This window comes from Ambystoma mexicanum, chromosome 1q, assembly GCF_040938575.1.
Source record: "Ambystoma mexicanum isolate Mex_15411 chromosome 1q, UKY_AmexF1_1, whole genome shotgun sequence".
In the NCBI taxonomy this organism is placed as follows: Eukaryota; Metazoa; Chordata; class Amphibia; order Caudata; family Ambystomatidae; genus Ambystoma; species Ambystoma mexicanum.
This window is the reverse complement of record NC_090922.1, coordinates 503,712,894-503,738,581: the sequence shown is the minus strand read 5'-3', so window position 1 is coordinate 503,738,581 and position 25,688 is coordinate 503,712,894. Positions and strand designations below refer to the sequence as shown.

At 44.7% G+C, this 25,688-nt stretch overlaps 1 protein-coding gene across 1 annotated transcript in view; it reads left to right on the top strand.

The window, feature by feature from the left end:
• LOC138529875 (D(2)-like dopamine receptor) overlaps nt 1-25,688 on the top strand; it is a 434,356-nt gene that overhangs the window by 283,848 nt on the left and 124,820 nt on the right. Inside the window, exon 5 of the mRNA XM_069640867.1 lies at nt 3,235-3,434. Coding sequence (XP_069496968.1) covers nt 3,235-3,434 — 200 coding nt within the window. The remainder of the gene's footprint in view (nt 1-3,234; nt 3,435-25,688) is intronic.

Below are 25,688 nucleotides of genomic sequence, written 5' to 3'. Positions count from 1 at the left end.
CTACAACCTGACAACCTTAACCCTCCAAAGATCAATTCAACACCGGTCAAAATCATGACATATGCAGATGATATTATCCTCCTGGACAAGACTCCCTCAGGCCTACAAAACCGTCTTAGCCAATTAAGCAATTACATGGACCTCAACGAACTCACCATCAATACAAAAAAGACCAAAATTATGCAATTGACAAAATCAACCAATAAAAATGGGAAACAACTAAAAATCTATCTAAATCACAACCAGATTGAAGAGGTAACAACATCCAAATACCTGGGAATCCAACCAAAAAAGAGTGGACTCTGAAATTAGAACAAAGGATCCAATCTCTGGCAAGACAAGGATGTGTGATCCAGCGAAAATGTGGCAAATACTCATTCAAACTAATAACCACATACTATAAACAAAAGGTCATCCCAACAATAGTCTATGGAACAGAAGCCATGATAAATGCAACAGATTACGGCTGGACAAAATTAGAAGCCTCATTCTGGCGTAAGATCCTGCAGCTGCCACCTTCTTTCCCTATGCCTAGGATCAGACATGAAATAGCAGTGCAGTCCATCAGCTCAATCGTCTTATGGAAACAACTAGACCTGTACCGCAAGCTCCTCACCGATGAGAAAACACCAGCAATTCAAATCTTGAAGACCCATGATGGGGCAATGAACAACACAACAATTGCCAAATGGAAAGACAATCTAGAGCAATCTATGAAAACAGAAGAAATCTCCCACGAAATGCTCATGCTACGCCCACAACATGCAAAAACAAAAATAATGAAAAACGATTGGATAAAAACCCTGGAAGACAAAACAAAATACACCCTCAATCTACAATGCAAGATTGATATCGGATCTATTAATGAACTACCAGCTTACCTGACCATCTTCCCTGATGCCAAAATGCGAGCACTATACTTGAAAATTAGAACAAGCACAATGCCAACACGTTTCTACTTAGCCAAAACCAGACAAATTCCTCCAAAAGAAGACTTCTGCCGCTTTTGCTCAGACACCCAACAATCAGAAACCCTCTTCTACCTACTAATGGAATGTAACAAATTTTCTGAACAAAGATCCAGATTTGGCACCTACTATAAGATCGGTGAACAGACGATGGAGACAGAAGAGAGATGGATGGAGATGCTTAACGGCAGATCGCATAAACTCATCCTTACAATATGCCAATTTCTACAAGAAATTCTAAGCCTTGGCAAACCTTTAACGAGTTAAAAGTAAACTTGGAAAAGTGGAGACAAATGAAAAGTTAAAAAAATTAAACTATAACATTTTATAAAAAAAAAAAAAAAGAAAAACAATTCCTGCAATATCGAAATAAACAATCATTATTGAAAGAAACATGCCTGTATTTATGGGCAACAACTTGGTAGAGCAAATGTTATCAGCCAACCCCTGACGTATCTTCACCGTAAACTTTGACCACTTACAGCATGGCCTGGTAGACCTGCAACTCAGCCAAGATTGGCTAATATGCTTTGTTTGACAGAGCAAGATTTAGGAGCTGTTGAAGCACTTAGAGATCACATTGTTTCAGTGTTCTACCTGCTCTGCCTCCACCTCTCTCTGGCTCACTTTCTCAGTGTTAGCCTTGGACTCCCATCCCTGACATTCTTATGTCAATTTTAGATTGGCTCTTAGCATCTGCTCCCTTGGCACTTCTATATCACAATTACACCAGCTTTGCCCCCTCAATATCTAGCACTCTTTCCTAGGTGTTGAACCAACTCTCTTACCTATTAGGTCAATATTATACTTGCACTTACCAGCTGCCTCCTTGACACAGTTAGGTTACTATAAGACCAGCTTCCTGCACCCTCAGTTCCCTGACACATTCCAGAAGACATTAAGCTCTGGCCTCTCACATCCCTGACACATTTAGTTCATTGTAAGACTGGCTCTGCCCTCTACTCTCTCTGGCAGTCCAAAGTTCATCTTACCCTGCCTTCCCCATCACCCTTCTCTGGCACTTGTAGGTCAGTACTAGTCTGACTCTGCTTTCTTCCATCAGTGGCCTGCTTAGGCTGGTGTTAGGCTGGCTCTGACACTTCATATACCACCAGGTTGTCTCAGAGAGCATGAAGGGTGCATTAACCCTTTCTGTCATCACTTATTGCATTACATTTCTCTGCCTTAAGAGACCCTAGTAAAAGGCTAAACTCAAAGTCAGAATAAAGCCCCAACAGCGTTTGGATATTTTCTTTGATGTAGTTCAATAAAGAAGGAAGAGATGTCCAAGGAGCCTGTGTCACTGTCAGGAATTACCTGCCACCCATGCTATTACCAAAACATCTCTGTACCCCATTTAACTACAGGCAAAAATAATGACCATATCTCAGACCAATTTAATTCTACAACCTGAACCTGACTCTGGGTTAACCAGTGACCGAGGGCAGGGGGGTGCCTTGCCCCTTGGTAAAAGGTGGTTCTGCGGTTATGTCTGTTCTAGGATTGGTCGTGACTTTGGAGATCATGTGTCATATTTGGAGTCGGATATTGCTCTGGGAGTTAGGCATAGATCTATGGGTCAGGCTTGATGGTTGTGGTGGGCTTGACTTAGTGGCTCAGGTGTGGCTCTGGAATATTTGTGTGGCTCAATATTGGAAATGGCAATGGTAATCAAGCATGGTCCCTGCAGTGAGCATGCCTTCGAGGGATTACTGTGGGAGCCAGAGGTTGGGTTTTCCCTTTGTACATTGGGTGCAGGTCTAAGGACAAGGGTCTCAGGGTTGGTCATTTTGCAGGTGCAGTGTGTGACTTTGGGTGTGGCACTCAGAGTCCAGGCACTGTTTTGGATGACAGGTGTGGCAGTGGTGAAGTTGACAAACCCCTTCAAGCAGGTTTGACTCTGGGGCTTACACCTGACTCTGGTGGAGTTACACATGGTCACACATGACCATGGTGGTCACACCTGGTTCCTGGGTTGAGGGGGAGAAGGGCATATGTCATGACTGGCTCTTGGCATTGTGACTAGCTCTGGGAGATTTCACTTGGTTCTATGGGCCACCGCTGGCTCTGGGTTGTACACAGTTAACTGCGGTGGGAGGTTGCACCATGTTCAGGGAGCTACACAGGCCTGTGCAGGGAGAGGTTGCACCTGACCTGGGAGCATGCCTCGCTCTGTGGGCATGTCTGGGTCTTTATTTAATGGTTACCTTTGTGGGATACACATACCATACACTGATGCCACTTTACTTTATCTCTCTTCTTTCAGCCACCCGAGAGGCTATGCGTTGCAGCATTGCTAACCCAGCCTTTGTGCTCTACTCCTCCATCGTCTCCTTCTATGTCCCCTTCATCATTACTCTGATGGTATATGTGCAGATTTATGTGGTGTTGCGCCGGCGCAGAAGACGTGTAGCAGCACGGCGGGGCTGTGGTGCTACAGAAACAGAGACGCATCACCAGAACAAGGTAACCTGGTCAGATACCTAACTCAGTGTCATTGCACTCTTCGGAATGCTGGGCATCAGTGATATCCATGCAATCAGAGCAGAGAAGGTCTTCAGGAACATACAGCCATTCTTAATATAAATATTGATTAACAGAAGTCAGGCCAGGTAAGCTTAACATAACTTTTTCAGAATCGTACAGATCATAGTGAATTATCATCGGAAATCAGAAGTCCGTATTGGGCCATAGTTCCAAACTGAAGTCTAATTATCACAAAGCTGGCAGTTATAATAAATAGACACTGTATGTCCACTCCTTCCTCGTTTGTCAATCTAATTTTGCTGCCCACCACCTCAAACCAACATCCAGTAGCCAGAAATCGATGTTTCAACCAAAATCAAAACTTGCATCAGAAAAACTCAGACACTACACACATCGCTTGTCTTTGTTATCCTTCACAATGCCTCATAATACTTCCTTGCTGTCTACTCCACATTCTTGCTTCTGCAGATGACAAGTTTGTACTCCTTCCACCATGCATCCCTCCACTCTTGGACCACTTCTGATTTACTTCTGACTGCTACAGGTTCAGTCTCCACTGCTACCAACATTCCTCCCTTATTTCTGCCAGACTTCTTCCTGCTTAAGGTGGCCCTTACACTCTACCTCAAACCCCCATTGATCCACAAAGCTCTCCTTAGCCTCCAACATTCAAGACACCCTAAAGAATCCTGGACAAAGCTTGTAGACAATTTAGGCCTTCCTGCCTCCTATCTGTACTTCTTTTCCCATTTCCCCCCATTTCTGTACTGCAATTCTGCCCAGGACTTAACTCCTTTTTCATCAAAACTCAGCAGGCATTTAATTATAAAACAACCACTTGACTAACTACTCTTCATCCACCCCCACAATAGCCAAATCTGTCGTCTGCAGTATCTGCTTCATCGCAACCACGGGAGCCCTAACGTGTAAACCTTTATCCTTGTATGTCCTCTGCACACATATTAAAAACCCACAACAACCTGGGCTTCTGCTAACCAGGTCTTTGACTGAAGTGGCACAGAGAGTGCCCCTGTATAAGTTTGGGGCAATGTCCTTTGCAAACACACACTGAGTTAAGCTGATACTCTTGGATCTGTTGCCCGTCTTTGACATTTACGACACCCTCTTCCCCTTCCCTGTACTAACCGTACCCCTTCCTGTATTCCCCCATCTTTGTGGTTATTCTCTATACCACAAAGAGCGGTAAACATTACTAACTCCCCTGCCCCTTCCCGCCTGGCACTGAGTGACAAGCACACAAAAGTGTGACCCCACCAGTCAGCTCAATGGTCTCTGGCTCTTGGACACAGTGTTTTAGAGCTCTTAGAAGCGAAGAATGCAGAGGCATATACTAAACTCTGATGACTTGGTGGTGGTGCCCAGCTACCTGCAGTGTGTAATTGACATTCCAGCTCTTTCCAGCTCCCTCCACCACCCCAGAGTGTTATAGTTTATAGCTGCATGGCAAGTGCCTCCACACATGTCTATTCTCACCTACCACACACAGACCCACCTGGGAAGTCCCAGGTAAAAGGATGACAATGTGTCCTCTCAGTAAAACACAAGGCACAATTAACCTGTCTGCTCCTCTTTGGGACCCAACAATTTCTTTTTATTTGACATTTTACCCTGTGGCATAGGGGTCATGTAACTCTTTGCTCACTCCAAATTACAGTGAATATGGTACCATTTTGAGATGCTGCCCTTCATTTCTGGGTGTACATATATAGTCTATATACATTTGTTCCTCCCAAGCCTCTAGGCTTTTGTAAGCCAATACTCGGTGTAGCCCTTCCAAACAGTCTGTTCTTAAATGTCTGGATCCTTATTTTTCCTCATAACTCTTTGATACATGTTGCACTTAGGTTATTTCCATTCATCCAAATCCATATTGCGTCCCCTGGTCTAGAGAGTCCTATGTAAGATAACCATATAGACCAATTGAGGGTAATTGGGCCTCATTACAAGTCTGGCAGTCTAGAAATAAGGGTGCCGTAGCAACATATGGGTACCCTTTCCGGACCACCAGACTACGAGAATGCCTGCAGGGGCCGGTGCTCCGGCACATCTGACCTTCCCGGGAGCACTGGCCCCTGCAGGCACTGTTTCCACGGTAGCACTGGCACCGTTAGCAATGGTGCAGGTGCTTCTGTGTCCCCATTCCCGTGGAGTTCTATCGGAATCCACAGGAATGGGGACTTAAAGGTCCCGCTGCCGGACATCCCGGCCCGCTGGGACTTGTAATATCCTGTTGGCACCGGGATATCAGGTGGCAGAAATGGTGTTACGAGGTAGGCAGTAACCTGCCGGTAGCACCAGCGGGTTACTGCCGACCTCGTAATGAGGCCATCTCAGGATAATGGCCTGCTCCCAATTTGGGAAAGGGTAATTATCCCGGACGGTGATGATGACCCCTGCAGAGGTCTATTAAGCTACATGCACATAGTTCTGGTAGCAGTAAAGGTTTGAAGTTGTGATGTTGAAGTAAACCATGTTAGTTTAATAAACACTGAATTAAATGATAGTTCATGTTGTAATCTTTAAATAAATATCTTGCTTTTATAAGGTAAGCAATTTAAATTCTAAACTTGGTTGTACTGTTTTAGGTGTAGTGTTCAAGTGAATGATTTTTCTTTACAAATGTGAAAGCATTGTTACATGTTTTAGCTTTCACTTTGTTGTGTTAAATTAGGTTGGAGTGTCATGTAGAAAGAAATGTTGGGAAATTGCATTACTGTTTCTTCAATGCGGAGAAATGCTTTTTATTGTTTCCCTTGCTGTTTCTGAAGTCAGAATGTCTGGAATGCAGTCAATAGCTGTAGTTATTGACTGTATTCATGTTGGATCAGAGGAGGTCAATAATGGCTTCCACGTGCTAATATCACAACATGCAATACTTTACAGAATCCACATGGAGCCTAACCCTGATCCCTAGCAGAGTCCTGAACCGATCTACATTCATGGAGTCCCTCTCTGTCCAAAGTCTCACCCTTCTTTGTCCTAAGTTTCCTTTACCTCCAAGGCCATTCATCAGGATTTCAAGTCTAGGTACATTGCCGGGCTGCTGACATTGCCACTCCCTCAGCAAGATCTGACTCAAGTACTGGAATTATGCATGATAGATGGAATGCCTGATTGTACATGGTCAATAACTGAATAGAGGGTGTTGGTCCACTCTGAGCTCTGTGGATAGTCAGGTCTGCAGAAAGTTAGGGAGCCGCTTTGGAAATGGCGGCTCAGTGATAAAGTTACGTCCAAGGACTAAGTACCAGGGACGACCTGTGTTTTCTCCCCGTCTGTGATCAAATCATCTTGGGATGCATGGGCACTGAACCAGATGGGAGGAGACTGGCTCTAATAATTCACCTCCCAATAGCTGGTGATCCACGGTACCTGGACTGACAGTCCAGGACTTCGGGCGGACCTCTTGTGCCATGGGTAAGCACCTCTGTGGACGGCTGGTTGTGATGTTGCCGCTGAGGCTGCTGGAGGTGGGGTGCGGGCCGCCCAGCTGCAGGCGAGTTTGAAGGCTGGCACATCTTGGAGAATAACCCTCTGGGTCCCCTGGAACGCCTGGAGACTTGGGGCCGCTGACTCCTCGTGGCCTCCTGGCCTGTGGAAAGGTTCAGAGTCGCTAAGTGCAGGGTAGCAGTCCCACCGGGGTGATCGGAGGGGCAGGTGGGTGCGCGGAGTAGGTGCAATTCCACCCCCTCCCATACTTGAAAACCTCCTTGCATGCCCCTCTTGGAGGTGAACGCAAATCAGCTGGAAAGAACAGAGAGGGTCTGAGATCCACCCAGGGCACCCAACACCAGTTCTCTAATGTTTCTTCCCATCACTGTATGGTGCAGATTTCTCCTGCTTGCTGGTTACTGGACACTGGTGTCTCCCTGTGCCTCCAGGGCTACATTGGCCCATATGGCTAAAGGCAACAAGTGTCAGACTCAGCTTAGCTTTATTTCAAAACTATGTCAAGCCTAATTGGCCCAGTGAAATAAGACTTTATTGGCAGAGATGGATATACCTTAGAAAAGCTGTGGTCTCTCTCGAGACGGAATGGCGGCTATCTCTCCTACAGTCATCTCCTGTGAGATCCTGGGAATAGAAAACTAGACAATCTGGTATGCAAAGTTGGGCAGATGCAACAGCGCGTAAACAGTGGAAGCATTACAGAGGCAGACGCGCCCAGCATCCAGACACAGCAAGCCTTGCAACGATTAAAACAAGACATGAAGCTTGTCCAGGCCAGGAGTGAGGACCTTGATGCAAGGTCCCGCAGAAATAACATGTGAGTGGTTGAATTACCTAAATCCTTTATATTGGGCAATATAGAAACCTTCATGGAGTCCTTCTTCAAGAAAATTCTGCAAGCTCCCCTCCCTCGCCCCAGAGTTTCTAGCCCACAGGTCGCTTAAGCCAGCCCCAAAACCCAGTCAAAATCCTTGACCGCTGATGGTTCACCTCCTCCACTACTGGGACAGAGACACTATTTTATGTCATTCATGCAAACTGGATGAGTTGAGATATCAAGATATTTCCTGTATCTAGACATGACAGCGCCTACCCAAAAAGCTAGACGGACATTTGCTGCAGCTAAATAATAGCTCTGTGAAAAGAGCCTGAAATATGCTATGCTATTTTCCCGCCGGATGCAGAGTGGTGCACAACAATAAACATCATGCAATTCGCCAAACAGGATTCATTCGAAGAGTCGGCACAGGAATACATTTGCTAATCATGAATCTGAAACACGAAGCAGCTAATTCAAGAATGGATGTATATGTTGCATATGTAGACTTATGCCTTGCGTTTGATAAAATCAATCAACATCTTCTCTGGAAAAAACTGGAGTCATGGGGCTGTCCGATTGACATACTGGAACCCATAAAATTACTTTATTCGAACACCAAAATCCAGGTGAGAATGTCTTCAGATGGGATAGTCTCCAATGAAATTATCACATGGCACGGGCTAAAGCAAGGCTGTCCACTGGCTGCTGCTTTATTCAACTTGTTCACTTCTGATTACGAAGAAAGCATTTATACCCATACCATCAATCCTCCGAAACTGAATAATAATGCTGTCCCATGTTTAATATATGCTGATGACATTATACTTCTAGCAAAAACACCTAGAGGTTTGCAAATTGCTCTCAACAAAACGCTAGAATACATGTAACACAATGAGTTTTCAATAAACATTAAAAAAAACTAAAGTTATGACATTAACGCAGAAACCACATAAGAAACAGAAAGTTCCACCATTCTATCTCCAGAAACAAAAATTGGAACAAGTATCAACGTACAAATATCTAGGAATTTGGATCAATCAGTCTACGACAGAAATTCCTTGGACAATCCACCTAAAATCCAAAGCTAAAGCCCTTGGCAGACAGGGCCTTATGATTCATAGAAAATTTGGGAAAATTTCAATTAACCTTGTTTTAACCTTCTATAAGCAAAAAGCAACTGCTATACTATCATATGGAGGAGAATCTATGATCAACATGGACCAAACTATATGGAAACAATTGGAAGCAATCTTTTGGCGGAAAACTCTTTCACTTCCGCAATCTACACCCATGCCTCGAATATGCTTTGAACTCGGATTGCAGTCCCTACACTCAATGGTTATATGGAAAATCCTTGATGCATATAGAAAATTGGAAAATGAATACAATATTCCAAAACTTGACATTTTCAGAGCATCAAATATAGTGTCTAATAACACAGCACTGACAAAATGGAGAGAAGCATTCAAGAACATATGCTCAGAAAATGGTGTCCCTCTAGAAATGTTGATCAAAAGACCCCAACATACCAAAAAGCTGCTATCAAGATTAGACTGGATCGAAACCCAAAATAAAAAGAACAAATATAAGTTAAACCTTACGTGCGATGGAGAATCTAGAGCAATGAACCAACTACCACACTATTTAAACTTATTCCCTGATCACCAGATTAGAGATACGTTCCTGAGATTCAGGTTGAACCTCCTTCCAACTCGACAAGTTTTAGGAAAATGTAAGCAACTCCCACACAGTAGTACGGATTGTAGTTTTTGTAAAATCACTGATGTAACAGAAACTATTCGGCATGTAATAATGAAATGTGAAGCATTAAATCAGAAAAGACTAATGTTTAGCAAAAGATATGCCGCAGCGCCCCATGAATTGGAAAGTGACGAACGCTGGAGCGACATTCTAACGGGAAACAATAGAAAAATGGTGACTGCAATTGTCCATTTCTGGACTGATAAAACCTCAGAAAGTACTGCATTTAATGACTAATAGAATTGATGAATTATTTCTGTTAACAAATATTTAATTTTAAACATGTATGAAATTGCATAAGTGTAAAGGTTTAGGAAATAAACCAGAAACATTTTAATGTTTTGGGACACGCAAATATGTCTTTTCATTCCTGAACTAAGACATTCCTGAACTCTCTGGGCCCCCCCACCCCAACCATGTCCGTGCACGAAAACTTCTGTTGATGCTTGTTCCGAGTGGGATGATCCTCCAGGAACACCCTTGATAATGTCCGTTACAGACCTCATCAACAATGTGCTTTTTAGACCACAGGTTTTGATGATCCTTGTCATGTATGTAACGTAGCGGTTCATTCTTCCTGTTTACATTCTCAGGACTATACCAGTATTATCCCTCCTGGCCATGAGTAAGTCGCTGCTGGCTCTCTTGGCGCCCTAGGGGACCGGCCCACTGTTCATATTGTTTTCGGTAGATTTATTATCCACTGCAAGTTTGGGTTGGGCAGTGAGGGTGGGGGTGGGATGGCAAAGTTGGGGTTTGTTGGCGTTTTGTTATGAAAGTTTATCGGAAATGTATCCCAGCACTGCAGGTAAGACCTACAGAAAAAGCAGGCTTTGTGTAGTCTTTCTTTCTTACTACAGCATTATCCTTACCAAAGCTGGCAGCCCCAGACATTTGACAGCAATGTACTGTAATTAGCTGGAACGTCTGGGGGCTGACCAATATGGTGAAAGCCAGAAAGGTTCAGGCCTTCTATAAGGGACAGGGAGCTAAGATACCACTACTGCAAGAGTCGCACTATGCTGGGTCGGGGCTTTTGTCTTTTGCCAGGTCTTGAGGGTCCTCCCGCTTCCACACAACATATTCCTCTAACTCACGAGGGGTTCTCATTCTAATACATAAGTCAATACCATTTATACGTGACTCCAGGGAGTCCAATCCAGAAGGGTGCTTTGTATTCCTCAGCAGAGCTTTGTTTGGAGAAAATCTCCTGTTAGTCAATATATATGCCCCTAATATCGATTACCCACAATTCTTTTTGACCATCACAAATAAATGTGTGAAATATGTTGATACTCATCTAATTTGAGCGGGTGATTTCAAGACAAAACTTGATACAGTAAGAGACTGATCCAGTACACGGCCTATGCCCTCACACTATCAGAAAACAAAGCATACAAATGAATAGGTCAAATGCTGTGTGGTCAGTAATATCGAAAACACACAGCTTACCTATGGGTTAATCAATTTCACAGGCACTGTAATAGAGATCCAGTAGCCGCATTGGCTGGTCTCTAAGTAATCCTGTTGTAGGAAACAGAACGAAAAGAAAAATGCGAGGTTGAGGCTAATCATGTCCCCTTGCTGTCATGTCCACAAAGCATGGAAAATACATACAAGCGGAGTGTCTTACCTCTCGCTGGAGGTGTCTGGGTCGAAGAGTCTGATCCAGATTGGTGTCAGTAAAGACAACCACAGATTGCACGGCTAAAAAAATAATAAAGGCTAAAAGTGAGTGTTGGAACAAAGGGAAACCTCACGAGCTTTAAAGAAAATAGCCGTGGGGGTAGGGTTACCTGTGAAGGCTGCAGAGTAAGCAACGTGTCTGCAGCGGTGTACGTGCAGGGTCTCCTCTGGCTGCTGAGTCACAGACGAGACTGCAGGGGCCTGGCTGCAAAGCGTTGGTAACGCTGTTGCTAGGTCCCCTCAGGTATTTATATGGCGGCCATCTTGGAAAAAGCAGTTTTATGCCCCCCCCGGATCAAGCAGATTCCACCAGTTTGCCCTCCACTCGATCCGAGGTTTTTACCAAGATGGCCGCCATATAAATACCTGCGGGGACCTAGCAACAGCGTTACCAACGCTTTGCAGCCAGGTCCCTGCAGTCTCGTCTGTGACTCAGCAGCCAGAGGAGACCCTGCATGTACACCACTGCAGACAGGCTGCTTACTCTGCAGCCTTCACAGGTAACCCTGCCCCCACGGCTATTTTCTTTAAAGCTCGTGAGGTTTCCCTTTGTTCCAACACTCACTTTTAGCCTTTATTATTTTTTTAGCCTTGCAATCTGTGGTTGTCTTTACTGACACCAATCTGGATCAGACTCTTCGACCCAGACACCTCCAGCGAGAGGTAAGACACTCCGCTTGTATGTATTTTCCATGCTTTGTGGACATGACAGCAAGGGGACATGATTAGCCTCAACCTCCCCTTTTTCTTTTCTTTCTGTTTCCTACAACAGGATTACTTAGAGACCAGCCCATGCGGCTAGTGGATCTCTATTACAGTGCCTGTGAAATTGATTAACCCATGGGTAAGCTGTGTGTTTTCGATATTACTGACCACACAGCATTTGATTGATTCAGATTAAATAATTTTTTGCTCAGACACCTCCCTGACTGTAGTCTCTCTTCCCGGAAGCACAGACGTCATTCTGCACAGAACTCCGTCCTGATGAAGGCCGTGTTAAAGATGAGGCACACCTAGCCCACCTCAAAACGGCTGAAACACCTGGTGTAGACCCACTACTCCCCTGAAACCACAGCACATGAATGCTGTTCACACAAGCTAAACGATTTTGTGTCTCTATAATGGTCTATGTGTTTTTTACAATGCTGTTTCGAATTTGTACACTGTATTATGTGAATTTTGACAAATCCTAATAGATGTTGGGTTTGTTATATACACACTGTTTGGATATTGTCCCAAAAATGTTTTGGTACTGTGTGTTGTAAACATATATTTTTCTGTCTGTTCTGTTTTGGTTCAGCAAACCATTCTGATGTCTTAATTTATCTTGAATTGTGCATTTATATCTTGATTCACACAACTCTAATATATAAAAAAAGAGATTTTTCTCTACAATACAATACTGAAGAGTGATTCCTTCTTTATAAATGCAGAGGTCCACAATCCCTTGGGAGTTTTTGTTATGAGCATAGTGTCCTTGGACCTATTCATTTGTATGCTTTGTTTTCTAGTTAACCCTCCTGGGTAGAATAGGTTCCATACCAGGAGCCCAACCTTGTGGTACCTCACACTATCAGCACAGGGAGTACATAAAGCTATGCCCCTCTTCAATATTGTAGACATATTGCGGGCTCTCAACCACGAGACATCAGGCTAATCATTCTATTCCTTAGTACATGACATGTATTCTTGTATAGACCCGATTCTCACCAGCCCATCCTTAGTACATAAAACCGTATCCTCAGTGCTTTAAGTGGGGTAAGAAATTGAGGGGGGGCCCTCGTTTGGGGGCGTGGCTTTCATTGTGGGCGTGGCCTAAAAGTGCACAAATCATAGTAAGGTGCGCAAACAAATATATAAATGTATGTGAGCATTTATATGTTTGTATGCGTACTACTATGGTGTGTGTACTTTTCAAGCCATATTTTATAAACATAGCAATGTACATATTTCTATGTTTATAAAAGGTGGCTTGAAAAGTGCACAAACCATAGTAAGTTACGCACACTTGTGTGCTTACCTTATATAAAAATAGATATTTGTAACATGTTTCTATGTTTCTAAAAGATGGCTTGACACGTAAACAATTCAAGGCATCTTTTATAAAGCGTTGATGACGGACAAAACAAACCGCAAGGTGGCTTTGTCCGTCGACAAAGCTTTATAAAAGATGCCTTGAATTGTGCACGTTTCAAGCCGTCTTTTATAAACATGGAATAAATATTTCTACCTTTATAAAAGATGGCTTTAAACGTACACAGTTCAAGGCATCTTTTATAAAGCTTTGCCGACGGAGAAAGGCACCTCGGGCTCTGTGATCTATCTGCTCAGAGCAGAGATCACTGAACCCGAGGCATCTTTCACCCTCTGCGAACCCACGGGCTCCGTGATTTAATCTGCATATTAGATCACGGAGCCCGCGGGGGTCAGTGACCTGGGGAGGGAAAACAAAGGGACAGTAACTTCCTCTAATGACCCTGATGAGGGGTCATCAGAGGGAGTTACACTAACTGACAGAAGTGCAGCTGCGGCTGGCTGGCACTTATGTCAGCTTGGCCGACATAATGACGGGCGCATCTCCCGTCGCGGCTGCGGCCGCGGCGGGATAATGCATCCCGCCAATGTTGTGTGGGACGGGGGGCCCCGGCTGGGCCCCGGCTCAGACCCACTTTCTGGAGACTGCCGGGGCCCGGCCCCGGCATGCCCCGGCCCACTTAAAGCACTGCGTATCCTCCATAATGGTTCCTAGGACCCTCTCGGACCTTGGGCGATAAAATGAACCCTGAAATTTGATAATGCACTCAAATCAGGTTTGCTGTGGCAATTTATACCATGGTCACTCTAAGATGTAGCTTTTAGGAGCGAGCTTGATACCGAAATCTCCATGTTTTTCAAAACCAACCTAGGCTCCACTCCACGTATAGGCCACAGTCTGGGAGATATGCATAGACGCTGAGATGGGAGTCCTGTGGGTGGTGATTGACAAGATGACCACCCTTAAAATTGACCTCAAAGCGCTGAAGCTTTGGATGGCACAGGCCAGGGGTGTTGCAAGGTCTGGCTGGACAAGATCTGGAGTTTCTGCAGGTGCCAGTTCAGGAATGCAGATATGGTGAAATTAATAGACCCGGCTGATCCTTAGCGTGGCTGATGAAGGGTGGGAGAGGGACACGGAAATATCACCCCTTAAAGATGCGGAGGGTTCAATGCAAACCTCCCCTAGCGCAATTCTAGAGACACTTTATACCTATTAAGCTACTATCTATGCACCCAGAGATCAGGTATTGCCTCAGGAGGCACGCTCCTGTGTCGCAGATGCTGACCTGGGGCGATACACCTGCCTATTATGCAAACCAAAATCCATTACGCATCAGGGTCCTTCCCACTGCAAAATCACTGGGGTCAGATGAGCTGGATGCTGAATTTTATAAAGAAGTTGTGGCCAGGCCTGCCCCTAAACTTGTAAATGTCCAGGAGGAGGGCACTAGCGGCGGGTTCTCTGAGCCCGTCAATGAATGAGGCACTAATTATATTAACCCTGAAATCTGATAAGTCTGCAACCCTGTGTGCCTCCTATAGGCCCATTTCATTGCTGAACCTTGACACTAAAGTTCTGGTCAGACACTCGATGAAGTATGATATGATACGATAGTTTATTTATATAGCGCCTATACACAATGTGTTTCAAAGCGCTTCAAGGCAAGGGAGGGAACAAGGGAAAATACAATGACATTCTTACAGGACTGTAACAGTAAAGATGTGAAATTAACTATCGTACTTGGCCTGGCGACATTTCAGATAGTGCTGGAGGGGTGAGGGGGGGGGGAGACAGACAAGGTTGCTATCATACTAGGTCCAGGGACAATTCTAATAGAGTAAGTGCATAGAAGAAAGTAAGGGGAGGAGGGGAGGCGATAGGAAAGGGGAGAAAGGGAGAGGAGGAGAGAACAGAGCAAACAGTCAAAACGAGTGGAGAAGCAAGAGGGGAGAGCGAATACAATTGCAGAAGTCAGTAGTAAGACATAATGTTGCAAGCCAGGATGCAAGATGAAGAATGAAGATGGGAACAGCTTGATTCAGGGCCACCATGAGTACAAGATGCAAAGGAAGTCCAGCATGAGAGTTGAGAAAGGGTGATGCACCGTGAATCAATGAAGTCCATAAAAGTCCATAAAAGTATATGGCACGTTACATTCATTTGGACCAATCTGGATTCCTCCTCGTGATATCTACCGCCCTACATTTGCACAGGCTTTTTGCAATAATTGGCCAAATAGATTGAAAGGTTTAGGCAATAGCTGTCTTTTTGGACGCCAAAATGGCATTTGACTCCCTTTCATGGCAATACCGGTTTGTTGTTCTCGAGAAATTGGGGCTCTCAGGCTACATCTTAGATTGTGTTTGACTCCTCTACTTGAACCTGTCAGCTCGAATCTTGGCATGGGGAGCAAGAGTGAGTCATTGGGCCTTGGTCATGGTACTGGACATAGTTGCCACTTGACACTGCTTCTCTTTGCTATTGCAATGGAATCTCTTGCAGTTAAGAAACATCAACATCAATTTCACAAGGGTTGGCGATAGGGGTTGTAGAGAGAAAATATCCCTGAACGCGGACGATGTTCTTCTGTATATGAATAATCAGTGCATAAAACATGATCTGTTAACGAGCGAAGTGACTTGGTTTGGGCACTGCTGCGGCCTGCAAATTAACTGCTCTACATTTCAACTGTTCCTGCTCACCAATAATACATCATGTGTCCACCGAACATAGGCCACTACAAATGGGAAGCAACCTTGGTTAAATACCTGGGTGTTACAGTAAGCTGAGACCATGCTCAGCTGCTTAAAGATAACCCTCGGCATGCACTCGAATCCTTACTTCATAAAGTGGGTGCTGCTTCCGATCTCTTCATGGGGTGGGATCTCACTCATCAAAATGCTCATTCTCCCTAAAATTTGTATTTATTTCAGAACGTCCTGGTGTATCCGGGAAGGGTCTCTTTGATCAGCTCTGTTGCCTCCTAATACACCTAACCTAAGGGCCCTCGCATTAAGTGGGGGACACTTGTAAAACCATTCGACCAGTGGAGGTTGGCAGCCCCAGACATGGAAGGCTATTGAGTGGCACAGGCCCAATGTGCGTCTTCCTGGATGCCTGGGAATTTGCCACATCTGCATCTCATCTAAGAGCTCAGTGCACCTGTGCACATCTTTAACCACTGCAGTCGCTGTTGATCCCAGTTAGCTGTACTGTTGATGCCTGGGTAAGATTGCACCATTGCACACACATCGCATTTCCCAATTGCCCTGAATTTGCACTTTGGGGAGTCCAGGCTCTGGCTTCAAAATGCAACAAGTGGTGGCAGATTCTTGGACCCAGTCGGGCATAGAGTGATTTGGCGACATATATCTGGAGAGCACTTTTGTGGCAAAAGACCAATTCATAGCGAAGTCGAGTGGAAAACTCTGTCCCCTCTTCCAATATCACCTTATGAAGGAGGCCTTTCATGCTTAGGGCCCAGATTTTCCCTCTAAACCCCAGCCCTCCCTCTACTGAAGTACATCATAGCATCTGTTTGCTGCAGGTACATGGGGCCTCATTATAAATGTGGTGGTATCTCGGTGGTAAATCCACAGAGATACCACCAAACGGAATTACCATTACCGCCACTTGATCTGAAGGTATTGCTGGATTACAAGTGGCCGTGGCTGTGTTAGTCCCCATTTATTTGGAGTCCATATGACTCCTTGGAACATTACACCAGAATTGCAGTGGTGGTAATTCCATCGAAATCCGGCAGAAAGTTGGTGGATTTTCCTCCAATTCATAGCAATACTGCGATATACGAGAATACTGCTGCATTTAACCCACACCACCCAACTCGTAATGAGGCCCATGGTCTCTATCTAGTACAAACTGACATAGAACCGTTCATCTCTGCAACACCCAATGCTAAGGCCAAATGGGAAAAAGATTTGGGGATAATGCTAGACGCGACTGCAAGGAAAAGATCATGTCCTTAGTGTCGCAAAGTATCCTTGCATGCGCCATGCAAATTAATTCAAATCAAGGTGCTGCATTAGTCCTATATGACTCCAGCTCGACGGGATACATTTGATCCGTCCAATAATGCTGCAGGCCCGAAGCGTAGTGATGACATTGCAGGGTTTCTCCATCTGATCTGGGCCTGCCTGTTAATACTAAGGTTTTAGTTTGACATCCTGGCAGTGATACGCAATAGGCTGCAACAAACTATTCCGCTGGAGCCCTTTGCTGTTTACTTGGAAAAACAAGCAGACTTCTTAAAGCCCACGGTAGGCTGTTGGCAATGTTCTTCTGCCAGCTAAGCATTTGATTTTACTCCCCTGGGCGCATAATTCTCCACCATCAACTGACGGCTGGCCAAAAGACCTTACCTTGAGCTGTGTTATGAAAACGAATTATTTGAACTTAATACCCTCAAATCTACAACCCAAGGACGTGTGGTCGGAATCCCTGTTGCGGAATGAAATGTACTGGCTGGTACAGGAAGGTAGGTAGTCCCTCTGCGTATGCCCCGGTTTCTGCTTACTTTAGCCGAATGCTGCAATCTTTCTGTGTGCCATTTTATGCTACCTTTCATTATTCTGTATAGCCACAGGGATGAAACTATTGCGATCCATTCATATTATATGTGATTGTTATGGTACTCAGTGCAGTGGTCTTTAAATAAAGTGTTAAAAAATATAATAAAGACAACAACCATTTCCAGAACACTAAATGTCAGGGTTATTTCACAGGTGCTCCCGGTCAGACACTTCCTCAGAGACTCCAGCCTTACCTTGAACGCCAAGGCCAACAGTTTCACCTTCCATCCTTAGGCTGATGACCTTATGTTAATTTCCAAATGCAACGGTACCCATGGTTAAATCAACATTGTGCAGTTGTCTAAAACCAGAAAGAAACATGAATACATAGAAACAACCAACGGAGTGTTTTCAAGACTGAAGTGTCCATAATCAGGCTTTGCCATCTCTTGCCATCTCCTGCCCTCTCCTCTCCTCCTCTGACACCTGTGTAGAGGAGCAGCTAATTGCCTCTACAGGAAGTCCATCCCCCCGTACAGCCATATGTTGGAAGCCTGAGATTGTGCCTTGCGTAACGCCAGCAGTCACGACTATTCCACGACGAAAAAAAGATATCCAGTGAGACAACCCTATCTAATGTATCCTCGACGATATGATAATCTGGTAGATGAGCTCCCCGAAGGAATATGAGAATGAGAGAAAGAGAGCTGGTGACATCATTAAAAACAAACGTGACGCACAAAGAAGACTAGCTGAAGAAGAAAATGTGTGGACGTTATAGAAACTGATGACGAAGTAAAGAATTGAGTAAACTTTCCTATGCAGACAAGAACATTGCATGTGTGAAGAGCTCTGCAGAGAATGCAAACAGTTCAATAAATGTACAGATGCTGCAACGCAAGTAGATCAAGCAATCTTAGAAGCTGGCTATAGTAGTGACTAGACTGCAGGAGGAGCCACCATTATATAGAGACTGGACATTGGTGTCACATATTTAGTAAGCTCAAACCCATTGAGAAAAGCTGAGAGCTGTGTCGCAGCAAAGAATTAGCCGAGATTGTGTATGAGTCTGGAAGGGCTGTCTGGCCTGCTATCAAGACTGGAGCAGCCAAGACTGGTTATCTATTCTTGAAGGCAGTAACCGTGAGATGCTGAATCATCGATTGTTAAGGTGCAAAGAAAGAACACCATGCATGGCAAGTTTTATTCGCTTAAGACAATTAAATGCTGAAAAATAGACCAAATCGTGGTCTCCTGTCACGTGAGCCAAGGATGAAAATAGAGTTCGAGCTTGGAGGGCCAGAACAACAATAGTGCATGCTCACACTCCCTTATATTCTCAGACACAAGGATACTTTGCAAGGCCAAGTTCAAAGACAATCTTCATGGCAGAAGGCATGGGTGATGAGAGATGATAGGCTAGTTGGGTGGGGAGGTAACGTCATGTCCACCTCCTGGCACCTGGGATCGAGCTTACGTGCTGCTAGTGAGCCAAATATTCCATAAGGGCACAAGCGTGCCATCCAATTGTAGAGGGCCATATAACAAAGGGCCTTATAGTTTGAAAGCCAATTATATATTGTGTACTTAATAAATGTGAAGATGAATTGCACTAGGGGTGGGCATGAGTTGTCCACCTGACAGAGATCCAACCAATCACAACCCAACCCCTTATAGAAAGTATACTTAGATGTTCCCCTTGAACAAATCATAACCCTGTGTAGGTTTCTCTTATTTGCCACATAGTATGACATCACGTATGATGTATTTGTACTATATAGATGTAATTTTTATATGATGCACCGAGAGCTTGTGCGATGTCCGTTGATGTCTGTTGTAACTCCCTGTTTTAGACAATTGATATTAAAACAGAAACCTTTGCCATCTTTCTGAGTTGGTTTGATTATTTGGTGAAAGAGTTACTCTGTGTCCCATCCACTGCATGACACGCTACCCGAAAAAGGACCATAAATTCACTTGCTCGCCCCATCTTCTTGAACAATGCCAACATCTTGGACCCCTTGGCAAAACATGCAGAATCCCACAGCTTTATGTTTCTACTCTGCCACCTCTTAGGCCTCCCCTTCACCTCTAAGACCTTGGCAGTAGCTGGCTCCCTCATCAACTGCAAGGTGGTCGACGCCAGCTCACTTTATGCAGGCCTTGCAGACTACCAACCCAAATGCCACCAAAGAAACCTGAATGCTGTCAATAGATTAGACACTGGCTTCAAAAATAGCGATTTGGTATCCGGCTTCCTAAAAGACCTCAACTGGTTCCCTCTTGGAGGCTACATTGATTTCAGAGTTCTCTTATCATACAATTGCATGACAGACACACAACCTTCTACTAAATGTGAAGAACACACTGCTGTGATTCAAAAGACCCCTGCTTCTATCCAACAAAATTCTCTGTAGGTCCCCTACTCTAGATATGTCAGGTGCAATAGCAGTCTCTTCTCCTCTGACTCCGGAACAATCGGCTTACACATATCTGGTCTTACCCATCCTTATTCCCTTCTGAAATGCTGTGAAATACCTCTGATTCCCCTGACATCAGTGCCACTTCCTCATAAACACCACATGGAGGTTTCCTGGATCCATGTGGATGGGCCTTGCTGATGATTTATTCCAACTCATACCTAGTGATGATCACACTTAGAGTGTGCAGTAAACATGGTAGAAGAGAAAGACTCATGTTCTAAATACAATTTTAAAAAGCAATGAATGATAAGTGATTTGTCTAAAATCACCCAATTTGGTCAAGAGGCAGCTGTGATTAGAATTCTGTTTTCTTGTTTTCTAGTTCCACAGTGCACAGTGTAATCACTCTGTCAGAGCTATGACAGGAATTCTGCAATTGAACTATCATTGTGCTAATTAAAATGAGCTTAATAAATGAGAAGATGATCCTTCCCTGATTCTAGCATTATTGCTATTTACTAACTTATTAGTATCCTACTTCTGTAGCAGAGCAGGCCAGGAACATGGTCTGTATTCACAGAATTAAAGTAAATACTGCTTTAAAAGGATTTTGGAACCTTACTACAAGCAGCCTTTCGCACAACTCAGCCTTCTGTACCTCTTACTGCAGTCAACAAAGCCCACTAGCTAGGGTCTATTTTTAGGTCTCTCTAAAATAAGCTTGAGCTCTTAAACAGATCTTTTGCAGTAGTATGCAGAGGGGCATATTTCTCATTCTCATTGCCATGTGGGAATTCAGAATGGTCCGCAGGCCAGAGAACCCGAGATGTGAGAATCAGAAAGTCACTAGAAGCAGGTGTACAGGGTTTGAGAACCATAAAGAAACAATTCCCTCTGTTTATCCCAAGCTAAGCATGACTGAGGAGCCTCACCAGTCTTGTGCTCCAGCACATACAACACCAAATTATGAATTTCCATGGAGAGAGCCTGGAGAATGCTGCAGAGGCTCAGCTTGTTTGAACTATGTTTTCAAGATGGTGCTGTACGCTGTAGGCAGTTTTAAAGCCTGATGTCCCCTCATTAACCTAGGGGAAATTCCTCTGACAAGTTAAGTAACCAATGAAAAACCCCAGCTAATACAACAATAATGAAGGGAATTAAGACCAAATGAGAGAATAACCAATCCTCATGAAACTTACATGCGCCAATTAGTAATAATCTATCAGAAAGCCACTTAAAAACACTCCTGAATCTTGAGAAGCCCAATGTCCAGGAGGGCCCTGTTGTGAATACTGAGCAACCCAAGGTTCAAGGGAGACCTTTTGCAAATCTTGAGAAGCACAAGGTCTGGGAGAGACTTGTTGTGACTCTCGACAAGGATGGGACTGGCAAAGAGAGGCCTGAAAAGCAAAGTGGAAGCAGACATGCCTGTGCAAATGGTCACACCTTTAGTAACTGTTTCAAAACTTTCTACAGAAGAATCCTTTTGTTGTGAAGATTAGGTTTTGGGAACATTTGCTTTGGGCCATATCCTTGGAAACTTTGTGTTACCTGTTGGGGTACCCTGGAGGCTAAAAGACTTGTTGAGATTATGAATTAGAACCATGTGGTGCCAATCATTCCTGAAGACTTTGTAGACTAGGGTGTCTCAAAAAGGAGTGGAAAGGTTAAGTTAGGATTTGAACTTTTATTTTAAAGCAGAATCTTTGATGGTGTGAAGACACATGTAAAGAAATCACTTGAGTTTTAACTTCTTCAGTAATGTTTATCTTTAGAGCAATCTCTATTATTTCTAGTACATCCAAAGGGACCTATAAGCATTTATCCAACCCTCTCACACACATAATCTCTAATATAAACGTTCTATTCTACCACAAAAACATCAGTGTTTTAGTGTATAATTGTCTATTGTCTCCACATTGCACTGTGAAAAAAACACCAAGGTACATAACTTGTAAAAGGCTGCATTGTGTTTGCATTAACAAACTGTTGCTTAGGAGGAATCCAATGATTTGTTTTCTGACTGCTCCTTGCTCAGCACTTGGATGGCTGCCATCTTGATCAAAACCTCTGCATATCTGCATGGCAATTCCAGGCCGTAGTCACAATTTTATTTAGAGTTTCTTAACGCTTGAATTGCTTTCGAACATAAGTATTTCCAGCAGGAAATAAGAGCTACATGGCCAAATGTTACTCTCAAGTACACTAGTGAAATTGAGTATTTAGGGGAGAAAGTAGTTGAATGTTGCCTTCAGAGCATTTTTTGTTTACATGTGGCTTTATACATCGATAGTTTGTCTACTTTGGTGTGTTGCTTTTCAGATTGGTTAAAGAATTTAATAATGGCCCTCATTATCCCAAACAATCATCTGCTTTGGGGGTGTTTTCGTCCCGCTTTTCAATTTGGCACTTCTCTGGTTGGGTCATCAGAGTGGTTTCTCTCGGGTTGAAATGCCACTTTATATTCTTATAGTTTGAGAGCGATTTACTTCTTAAGTTACCTCTAAACTCTCTTTTTTTACCATTAGTGGCGTACTCTGAGGTAGGTGTGATCACGTTGCCTCCTTTAATTAAAGGAAGGAAGACAACCACTTCAGGGCCTGATCAGTAATGCCTATGTTCTTACAGAGTCGGTTCATCAGGATGGCATGATTGGCCCTATCAAAAGCAGAGGAAAGGTCAAGGAGGATGAGGACAGAGGGAAGACTTGAATCGGGATTAGTGAGCAGATCGTCACGGGTGTTCAGGAGAACAGTTTCCGGGCCTCTGGCTGCTCTGAAACCAGACTGATGGTCATGAGACAACCAACAGATTCAGTGTAGAGAGTTAGCTGGGAGATGGCCAGCTTTTCTAGGAGTTTGCCCAGGAAAGGAGTGATGGAGATCGGGCGATAGTTTGCGTGACAGGTAGGATCGACAGAAGGCTTTTTAAGGTGAGGGTGCACAAGGGAGTGCTTGAGGAGAGAGGGGAAAGATCCAGTGGCGAAAGAGTGATTGCAGAAATTGGCCAAGGCTGGAGCGAGGGTGTCAATGTGGTCCTTGATGGTTCTGGAGGGGCTGTTTGGACGTCACTTTTATAGATCAGACTATCTGATCAGATCAAAGAAAGAGGGGAAAGGCAGAGAAGAGGGAGGGGCGGCCAGAGTGGGGCCGATAGACGTAGAGGGAGAGGTAGAGGAGAGAGAGGACAAGATGTCCTGAGTTTTAGTGGTGAAGTGAGAAGCCAGAGCCGTACAGAAGACCTTGCAGGGAACAGGAGAGGTGGAGACAGCAGACAGATTAGCCAGCTCCTTGCTGATTCTAAAGATTTCAGCCATGTTGTTAGAGGCAGCAGAGATTCGGGCTTGGATGTGGACTCTCTTCTTGGACAGGACAGAGTCTGTATTGCCTTTCGAGCAGGCGGCAGGCCAGTCTATCAGAGTATGCTCCTGAAGCCCTCAACTTCCTCTCAGCCACCCTGCACTTGCATTCCAGGGCAGCAAGGTCAGAGTCATACCAAGAGCTGCACTTGGAGGTATGCTTCAGATGGATTCTAGTGACAGGGGCAATGACATCCAGGGTGTTGGAGATACAAAGATGCAGGTTAGGGAGGGCTGTGTCAGCTGCAGGAGTAGGAGGAACAGAGAAAATAGCGGCAAAAGCCTCCATTGACACACGCTTCATGGGCCGAATGGCCAAGAAGATAGGTGGCAGTGCTGGGGTACGCATTGCCTGAGGGACGCGGAGTTTCAGGTGAGAGTAGAGCAGAAAGTTGTCAGTCCAAGAGCGAGGAGTGGTGAGGGGGTTAGATCGTCAATTCTATTTCTGGCCATGGCTTTGCTTCCTTTCCTACCTGTTTCTTCCATTGCTGTTGCACTGGCTCAGGCAGACCCCGGCACAAAATGTGGTAAAATAATGCTACGGTTTTATCCCACGGTTCACGCATCGCAAGGCAACATCTGTCTTGAATACCTTGAATCTAAGCAACAGGTTCTTCATCCTCCCCCATTTTCCTAGTGATAAGTGCACCCATGTCTGATGTAACGGGGTATTGTACTCCGAGTGCCCGCCATACGGCTGATCTGCAATTATTAAATGGTGCTCCATTGTGTGTCGTGCTTTGTGCAGTCACACCTGTGCATCCTGCTCATTTCCAAATATCAGCTCTCTTCCCTTTAATTGTCTCATGTGGAAGCAGCATGGACCTTGGGGCAGCCGAAGTGGGATGTAGTCTTGGCAGAGAAACTGGCATGGGGATGAGGTGATCGAAGCAGGCCTCAGTGGTGTCACTGCCATAACCCTTACCTTGGCGGAAGCAGCCGCGCACTCTGCGATGACTGTGTGCCTGTTGGAAGCAGGAGAGATCCAGGTGCCTAGGTCCATGGGGGTACGGGGGAGTAACAATCACTCCAAGATACTGGTTCATTCGTCTGCCCAGACTTCAGATGGTAAGGACTTGGGCTTGGCCCCTGCAATACCTACTGTGGGGTCCTTGGGGTGAAAACCTCAGTCATCAACACCTAAGGGTATGATAACACCATGCACACTGGTGAAGGTGAGAGAAATGCGGGAGGGGCTTGTCCTCAACAATGGGAATGGGGACACCCCCTCCATCTTATCACCATTAACTTCGGCATCACTTACTTGTTTGCCAGGAGAAACCACTTCCTTCACTGATCAAACTGCAACAAAAAAAACAAACTTAAAATCAAATCACCTGGCTGCACGGACAGCCCTTGCCATGGAGAAATGGAAGTGTTAGTGTTTTAAAGGTGCCAAAGGCTTGAACACCGGTGTAGCTGGCCTCTGAGCACATCCTGGGATGGGACATGAACTGTTAAATCTCAGACCAAGGCAGCCCTTGGGCAACAGCATGCTGAATGGACAAAATTACTTGGGGCTCAGGGCCGGCGAACTCAGACATGGAACTCCTGGAGAGCTTTTTGAGCGAGGGACTTCAAGAGCGGTTGTCAAACCTGCAACCAGTTGACAACCAAATCGAATGGGGAGGAACCCCTGCACAGAAAAGATCAAAATTGTTCTCCTCAAATGGATGCTGTGATGGAGTCATCTCCTGGGAGAAAGTGACAAACTCAGAAGCCAGGGCCAGGGAGCTCCACACAGGAATGAAGGCTAGTGTCTCTTCTCCGTGACTGTAAAGACTGGAGGGGGGTATCTGTACTTATGCCCTCTATGTGGCAGAGTAGAGGCACAGAGCACCCCAGCCAAGGTTCTCTATATGCTAGCTATCGACAAGCAACCAAGACTTAAGCTCTCAGGAGATGATGCGGCTTGGTTCTTAAGTACAGTGAGACCCGAGCCCCCCACAGAGAAATGTCCACAGACTATGTATTGTGCTAAAACAGTTCTTTATATAAAAATAAGGTTTAGGGATATACACAATTAATAACACACTTTGGGCCTGATTCATGGAAGTGTTTTATAATGGCACAATCCCATAGGAAAATGTTACATGAATCAGGCCCTTTGTACTCTGGTAATTCTAATATGGCAAATATATACAATG